General features: G+C 64.5%; 1 protein-coding gene across 1 annotated transcript in view; it reads right to left on the reverse strand.

The window, feature by feature from the left end:
- Positions 1–81: 81 nt before the first annotated feature.
- NFATC1 (nuclear factor of activated T cells 1) overlaps positions 82–8,315 on the reverse strand; it is a gene marked incomplete at both ends in the record, with an annotated part of 59,368 nt that continues 51,134 nt past the window's right edge. Inside the window, 1 exon segment of the mRNA XM_027767213.1 lies at positions 82–132. Coding sequence (XP_027623014.1) covers positions 82–132 — 51 coding nt within the window.

Consider the following 8,315-nt stretch of genomic DNA (forward strand, 5'->3'; position numbering starts at 1 on the left):
AGGAGCGGGGGTCAGGCATGGCAAGTTGCTGGGTGTGGTATGGCCTCAGGAGCGGGCCTGCCCCCTGGCTCCCAGGCCCACCGGTCGCAGCCAGCTCGTAGTCGTCGCTGGGCTCGGTCTTTATCGTTGGAACTGCAAGAGAGAACAGAGCTACGTGAGCACAGCTGTGGGGCCCGAGGAAGGGGCCCGGATACGACGCCGACACCGCACGAGGCAAGTGTGAGAGAGAACAGAGCTACGTGAGCACAGCTGCGGGGCCTGAGGAAGGGGCCCAGATACGACGCCGACACCGCACGAGGCAAGTGTCGTGGCTGGGGCCTGGGTGTCTTTTGCCTGCTTCTCCCAAAAGACGTGGGTCACCGTGAGGAAGGGCAGGGCTGGCCTGAGTTAGAGCTGTTCTCGGGTTCCCGCAGACATACATGTTGCGGAGCCCGTCTGAACTGCAGGAGGAGAGTGGGGGCAAAGTGAAAATTTCAACTTGGACCATGGCTGCCTTCTGCTGCCGGCCTGACTGACGTCTGCACGCAGGGAATGCACGAGCACCCAGGGTGGTGGCCAGAGGCAGAAACACACTGACGGGTTCCTGAGGCTTCAGGAGACGAGCAGTTTCACTCAGGCCAGACGGCCTCTCCTGCCCTGCTGTCTTGGCCCTGGACCCCAAGCTGGCAGCCCCTGGGGCCGCTCTGCACAACACCGTGAACTTTGGACCACCTCCAGGCACCCTGCCAAGAGTGGAGGCCCGAGAGTGGACCCAGCCTGCGGGACACTCTAACACCTGCCCAGTGCCGGTACCTGTCTTCACCGGAGCACCGGGAGGGGTGCGGCTCTGCGTGGGTCACAGACCGAGTCCCAGTCCCTGGTGACTGTGGTCGTCTCATCCCGCAGACACCAATGAGAGGATCAGGCCTGGGCAGGACCACCATGGGCGCGGCCCCACCCCGTACGCCGTGGGTGGCCTGTGCAGGCTCTCCCTCTGCGGACGCCTCTCCTGTGCTGTTTGGGGCCTGGCCACTAGGCGGCCGAGAGAGGGAGATGGGACCAGCACCCCTCTGGCCCCACGTGTGCCCCTTAAGCAGGGACGGGAACCTGAGCAGGGACACACACGCTGTGGGGAAGCTCAGCCTCCTCCTCAGTGTTGAGAGACTTTGGTTAGGCCTTGAGCAGATCAGGGTGGCATCTGGCCTCACTGCAGCCAGGGGTGCCCACGAGGTGGCCACGGCCGAGACGAGGTGGGTTCCTGAAGCTGGCTGTGTACGCCACCTGTGCTGTCCGCCAGCAGGTCCCCAGAGGCATGCAGCCTGTGTCACATGTCCCCGGGTTGAAGCTTCCCGCTCCACACGGCCAGGGCCACGCCTGGCTGCACAGTGCTGCCTCCAGCCCGGAGACAGCGGCTGCAGCAAGCACCACCGGCCAGCGGGGCCGCCATCAATGCGTTGCTCCCCAGGCCGCTCCCACGCGGGCTCAGACCTGCGACGCTGTCCTTGCCTGTGAGTAGAGGGTGAACCTGAAGGGACCAGCGGCCAGGCAGTGGACACTCAGCGTGGGAAACGAGGCACTGGGCTCGAGGCCCTTCCACCTGCACGCGATCGGAACCCAGGGCCACGCTCAGAGGGAGCTACATGAGGCTCTGCGTCCCCTGGAGCCCCGGAGCCCCAGCCACAGGGCAGGCCACGTCCAGCCACACTTAACCCACAACTGCCAGCCCATCCCGGGGACAGGCCCAGCAGACAAGGGCCGGTGTGCGCGGCAGGCTGGGATACTGGCCTGCAGGATCAGCCAGCGGCGCCCACGCAGCCTGCGCTGGCCATACAGCTCCTGCCTGTCAATCACTGAGGCTATGAAGAGGGGCTCGCATGGGATTAGGGTCCCAAGAACTGGCCCTGGTGCACAGGGGACACCACAAATGGCCGCCCCATGAGTTTCACACCTGACCACATGTTCAAACCCGGCGAGGTGGGGCAGCGCCCTGAGCACCCTGCTCCTGGTGACGAGGCCCACACCTTCTCTGCAGTGACCCTCCGCTTGTCCCTGGGTGGCAAGAGGGCTGTGCGCTGGCCTAGAACTGGGCCGTCCTCAAAGGCACTGGGAGCATTTCAGGGCCAAAGCTGGGCCCACCTCCGTGTGTGCAGAACCCTCGTCTGGCGCACCGTGGAGAGGCACATGGGGCTATGCGAGCCTCCGAACCTCAGCCTCCTCGCTGGCCTCAGGACGCACACCCTGGCTTTCTCCTCCAGCCTGGGGCAGGCCAGTGGCCTGAGGTCCCAGAGTCAGTGGTGGCCGGTGGTGCAGGTTTCCTCCCCGGGTCCTGGGAGCCTGCTCCCACTGTGGGCGATGACCCTGGGCTGTGGCTCTCTCCTGAGCCCCAGGGCTGTAGGGGCTGCGAGGCCAGAATGCCCAAGTCCACTGTGAGGAGCCCGACCCTGCTCAGCCCCCAACGGCGAGGCGGAGTGGCAGTCGGTTGTCCTGAGCACCTCCTGGGGGCTGCCGGCTGTACAAGGAGCCTCTCCCCGGGGCAGCTCCGTGAGCAGGAGAGCCGTGGGCGGTCTGGGCGTCTGCAGCAGCTCAGGGCGAGCCTTTGTTGGGGACGGCATCACCCTGGAGCCCACAGACCCTCCAGGTGGGTCTGCTGAGGTGACAGGGCTTTGAGAGCCACCCCTGGCCAGGATGGTCTCAGCCTGGTTCAAGCACGCCAGGGACAGAAATGAGTGCCAGGCAGTTGGGCTCCGAGAGAAAGCCTGGAGGGAGGGCCTGGCCCAGCCCCAAGTCACCACGCAGGGTTCCACCGCTGCGACTAGGACAGCCAGGCCGGCGCTGGGACCAGGGGCACCGAATCCGACGGAAGACCGGTGGCTGGAACAGTGAAAGCTGGCCCCTAACCTGGTCTGCGGGTCCCAGGGCTCACAACCTTCTATCTCAGGGAAAGGAATGGCAAGGAGGCTCAGGAACTACCCGTGGACGTGGCGGGGCCCAGGGCATGGCTGGGCCAGTTGGGACGTGACTTTCTGGAAAATGTGAAGTGGACGTGGGATTAGGTCCTTTGTACATGGGCATGAGACCTGGCATCACGGGACCTGCCTAAGCTCAAGGAGTAGGACATGTCCGGCCAGGCCACTCCCTGGCCGTGAAGGCTAACACCACCGAGACCACAGTGCCCAGGATGGCCAGGGCAGGGTCTGGGCTTGACGTGGACACTGATGGGCTCTCCTGTTGCAGATGGAGGTGGCGAGGCTGGGCCCCACCAGCAGCCGTGCTTCCCGAATCCAGTCCACCTGACACGTGGCGTTTCTCCATCTGTAAGTAAACATGAAGGCCACGCAGCCCTCCTGCTCCGGGAGTGCGAAGGTCACAGCGCCGTCCCCGTGCCGTCCTCTGGCGGTAGGAGTGCCTCCGCCACATGCACAGTGCGGGGTCAGCACATGGGAGCCACCAGTGAGGATGCGGCCCCCGGCTTCGTCACGATGTCCTCTCAAGCCCCCCATGTTCATGGCCTGACCACGTGTTTCTCCTGTATACCTGCAGTCTGGACACAGCCTTCCTGGCTGAGGGGCAGGGGCTCCGAGGGGACACCTCACCGGAGAGCCGGGCAGCTGCATGTGTGAGCCTGGGGCCTGCCCTGAGCCAGTCGAATGCGCCAGAAGTCAGCCACTCACTCCGCACAAGCCGTGTTCTCGTCCACGACAGAGAAGGCAGGGCAAGGAGGTCGTGTCCCGGCCGGCAGCTGGGGCCGAGCCTTCTCCAAATAGTCGCTGGTGCTTCCAAATTGCTTCTCGGGCAGCGCAGGTGAGGGCAAGCAGGCCGGCAGAGGACATGCCATGGCTGGACGGTGTCCCCAAATGCCCATGTGGCAGCCTCGCCCTGGGCCATGAGGACACCTGTGGCCACACGCAGTCTAGCCCAGGGGACGCGGCATGCTCAGCTGGCCTGGCCTCTGAGTGCGACGTGCTCTTACAGCTGCTGGTCCTGTGGGAGACTGCAGGTGCGTTGGCTGGGACCACTCAAGGGGTCGGCCCAGAGTCCAGCCCTGCAAGCAGAGATGGGCTGTCTTGGCCACTGACAGCCCCTCAGCCACGTCCCCAGCACATGGCAGCAGCACACTATTGACAGAGCAGCAGCAGTGAGGGCGCTGTCTCTGGGGTGAAGGCTGTTGTCGCCGCAGGTGCAGACCTAGACGGACGGCGAAGGCAGGGACTGGCAAGGCAGCAGGGCGAGCCATGCCGACCACATACTGCACAGCAGAGGCTGTGACGGCGGTGAGCCCAGCCTGAGCTCAGCTGTCTGCATCTTCCCACCACTGCCCAGGCTCCTGGGAGCAACGCACACACCCAGCCATGGACGCACAGACCTTGGCTCCATGGCAGCTGGGACGAGGGCTGACACGAGGACCAGCCAGGGCTTCCGCATGTAAGGTTGCTGGCCCTACAGGTGGGGTGACACCCTGCACAGATGCACAGAAGAGCCACTTGGACAGTGAGCCGAGGCTGCCCGCCCACAGCACGCAGCGAGGTGGGACTGAGTGGCGGCAGGTCCCAGGAGTGCAGGCCTGCACCCTCCAGGGCCGTGGGGCAGAAGAGGGGCATGCTGGTTCCCAGCTGGGCCAAAGGCAGAGATAGCCACACGCCACTTGCTGGGAGCTGTCAGGTCTCGGCCACTGAGCAGTAAACTTACGTCCTGCCTCGAGGAGAGCGGGCATTATCCTTCAGCCAGCCTGCTACCCACCGGGTCATATGAGGGGCCTCAGGGCCGGTCACGGCGCTCTGCACCTAGACGCTGGAGCGCCCCGGCGATGGCGTGCCCTGGGGCATGACTGCCCGATCTCAGGCTCACAACAGCCCTCCAGCCCCCCGCGAAGTCGGGGTCCAGGTTCCTTGCCTGCTCATCTTCCTCTTGACTCTGGAGGCCTGAGGCCCTTCTATTCTAAGTGAAGCCACCAACCTGTTCCCTCAGCCCTGCTGGCTGCTAGGGACAGTCATAGCGTCCATGAAGGAGCCTTAAGACACAAGGCCGCCTTCCCCTCAACCTCCCGGTGCCCAGCCTGCCCGCTGCTGACCACACACCTCCCTACAAGGGCCTGGCCTCCAGGTCTGCCTCTCCAGCTCCGGCTCAGAGTCTGGTCTAGGGTTGTCCCCCTCACCCCCAACGCCACTCAGACCTCCCGAAACGCAGGGTCCGAGGACATGGCTGTATGTGTTGGGGTCGGCACGTCTGCAGGTTGGTCCATGTCACTGGAGCCCCAGTGGGGTGCTCTCACAAGATGCTAGCACGAGGGGAGTGAGCTGCCCCTTCCAGACTCCAACAGCCCTCCCCGTAGCCTGGGAGGGTGTTAATCCATGCAACTCAGCCCACCGCTGTCTCCTCAGGTCTAAAATACGGCCGTGAGGAACGAGCCCTCACCCTCACCTCATGGTGAGCACACTGAAGAGCAACAGCATAACTCCCTGGCTGGCCTCAGATGGCCAAGGCTTCAGGAAGTACGGACTTCAGTCCCACCTCCTGAACTCACCCACGGCCAGCCACGTGGCCACCTCACGGCCGAGCTCACTCAGGAAAAATGTTCTAGGAAGTCCACGGAACATGCTGCTCTCTGGCCAGCTGGCACACAGCCACACAGCACGAGGAGCGTCAGCTCCTGTCTTACTCGAGTCAGGGGGACCTCTGAGAGGGACCCAGGCTGGCCCTGGGGTGGGCCAGTGACCCGTGGTCGACTGGATTGTTTCATCCTGACAGATGGACGACGTCCAAGGGCAGCCATCAGAGCTCAGCGTCCAGGGTCTTGGACAGGGCTGGCTGGGCACAGGACAGCGTTGGAGAGTGTGCAGGACGGGGCCATAGGAGCAAGCCTCCCCACAGTCAAGGTCAGGTCAAGGCGCTCCAACTGTTCCTGGATCTAAAGAGGCCGAGCAGCCATGAAGGCCAGAAAAGAACTTCGTTTCAGAGAGCAGGTGGGAGGGCGGAAGCAGGGCCAGACAGCGGCAGGTGGGTGCCGCCGTGGGCCCCTCCTCCTCCTGGGAGGTGAGAACACATTCCTGGGCCAGGGCAGGCTTAGTAGATGGCAGTGCTGGGGTTCACCTGCCCAGGGGGCAAGGGCTCCCCAGGAGAGCCAGGGCCACACGTGCGGGGGGCCTTCTCCCAAACCATGCCTTCCCCAGGGGAGCAAAGAGACCACCTGAAGAAACTCGAGCAGTGACGGACGGGCTACTGAAGGTGATATGTGGAGGTTAACCTCACGAACACGGACTGGGCAAGGGGTGACACCCTGGGGGCTGAGGTGAAGCCCAAGACAAGGCCATGGGCGGGCGGCAGGCAGTGGGACCGCACAGCAGGCAGGGCCTCTCTGCCTGGATCCTGTCCATCGCAAGCCCACGCTGAGGTGAGGGCTCTCTGTGGAAAGCAGCCCGACCTGGCCCCTCGCCCACGGTCACACACCACGGGGGCAGGCAGGTCACCATGACCATGGATCTGCTGGCAGGAGGGACATCCAGGTCTGCGGCTACACGCAAAGCCCCTGCCTGGAGGCCAGACTGCCACAGGGGCCCGGCTTTGCGTGTGACCTGCCTCACATGGCCGCCAGCCCCAGGCTCATGCCAAGCAGCCCTTTGGCCTGACCGGTCCCTGGCGTGTGGACACGTGGGGTCTCAGCTCTGTCCGGGCTGTTCAGCCCCCCTCGACACCCACGGTGCCCTCACGTCCGGACTTCCCCGCCAAAGGGGAAGACCGTTTCCCCCTCCCCTCAGTCTCGGATCACTGTGGAGGGACCAGGAAGGTGGGCTTAGGGTGCCTGTGGAGGGAGACATGCCTGCTTCTCCTGGGGCTCGAGTCCCAGCTCTGACCTGAGCCAACCTGACAGCAGGCTGCGACCCGCCATTCTGGGCAGGCTGAACTCTGGCAGAGGCCACTCCTGGGTGGGCTACGAGTCCCAGGAGGGCAGCAGGTCTCTTGAAAGGGGTCTGGCCACGCAGGCCCTCCCAATGAAGGCAAGCCCAGTGCCCCTGTGTGGTGACAGGCTCCTGGGACCTGCACCCGACCCCACTCGCGACACTCAGAAGTCTTCCTGGGAGCTGAGCAACGGGCAGACAGGTCCGGAGGGCCCCTCTGGGTATAAGGAAGCACCGGGTCGGGGCTCCCTCTGCGCGGTTGTCACTTGCTGTCCCTTCCTCAGGAGCCACACGAGCTATAGGCCCACCCTCCCGCAGAGCTCACAGCCAGGCCTGGGCACACCCTGCAGACCTGCAGCGGGGCTGGCACCTTCCAGGAGACCAGCTCGAGGCCCGTTCATGGAAACAATGAGGACAGCTGTTGTGGGGACCCCGGTTCTGTGACACTGAGCGGTTCTGTGCAGCCGCTGGTGGCCACGTGCTGTGTGCAGGCCCCACCGTCGTGGGACACCTTTCCCATCACACACGTGCCCCCCGGGGGCAAAGGAGACCTCCCACTCCAGACCTCGCTAAAAGCAGATCCAGCTGGAGCTCAGGCCCCACGCTCCGTTCCCGCCCCCGACGCCGGGCGTTTGGCTGTGGAAAGTGGGCGGCACCAGAGCCTCGTGGCCAGCATGACCAAGGCAGAGCTGAGACGTGAGGGCTGATGCCCACGGGCACCCCCATGCTCGCACCTCCCCAGAGCCCTTCCCTGGGTGCCTGAGGTGGAGGTATCAGGGATGGTGAGGAGAAGGACGTCCACTCAACAATTTCTAAGGAGAACCTGAAGTGAGACCCGATCTCCTGTAATCGTACGAGACGAACGTCACAGGTATGTTAAATGTTTATTTCTGCTCCTGTACACTCGGCCGCAGTTCTGACCCTGGGGGAGTCTGCCCACCCAGAGGGGACTCCCAGGGCAGTCAGCCCACCCAGCGGGCAGCAGAGGCTAGCGGAGACCGTCAGCCCCATGACGAAGGCGGAGATGGGAAGAGGAGCCCAAGATGGCATGAAGCCTGCTGATGCCCCCGATGGCGGGGCCTCCTCCCACCCATAGCACGAGTCTCAGAGCTGAGGACACACCCTTGCTCTCAGCCCAGTGACCGCAGGACAGACCCAGGTGGGACCCCAGAGCCCCAGCCACAGGGCCGAGGTGGCAGCATGGTCCCAGACGGGATATCGCTCTGTGTGGTCTCCGTGGTTTGTTGGGAGCCACTTCGACGGCTGCCAGGCGTCAGCGCTGAGTCCAAGGCTGAAGGCTCACGGCCTGGTGGTGCAGGAAGGCGGAGGCGGCTGGCAGGCATGGTGGCCTGCAGCTCGGGTCAGACATCCAGGGCTGCCACAGGTGGCCTTGACGTCCAGAGTGGCTAAGACGCCTCGCACTGCCGGGGGGGGGGGGGGGGG

The sequence above is a fragment of the Tupaia chinensis genome, unplaced genomic scaffold (assembly GCF_000334495.1).
Source record: "Tupaia chinensis unplaced genomic scaffold, TupChi_1.0 Scaffold144022_1, whole genome shotgun sequence".
NCBI classification, from domain to species: Eukaryota; Metazoa; Chordata; class Mammalia; order Scandentia; family Tupaiidae; genus Tupaia; species Tupaia belangeri.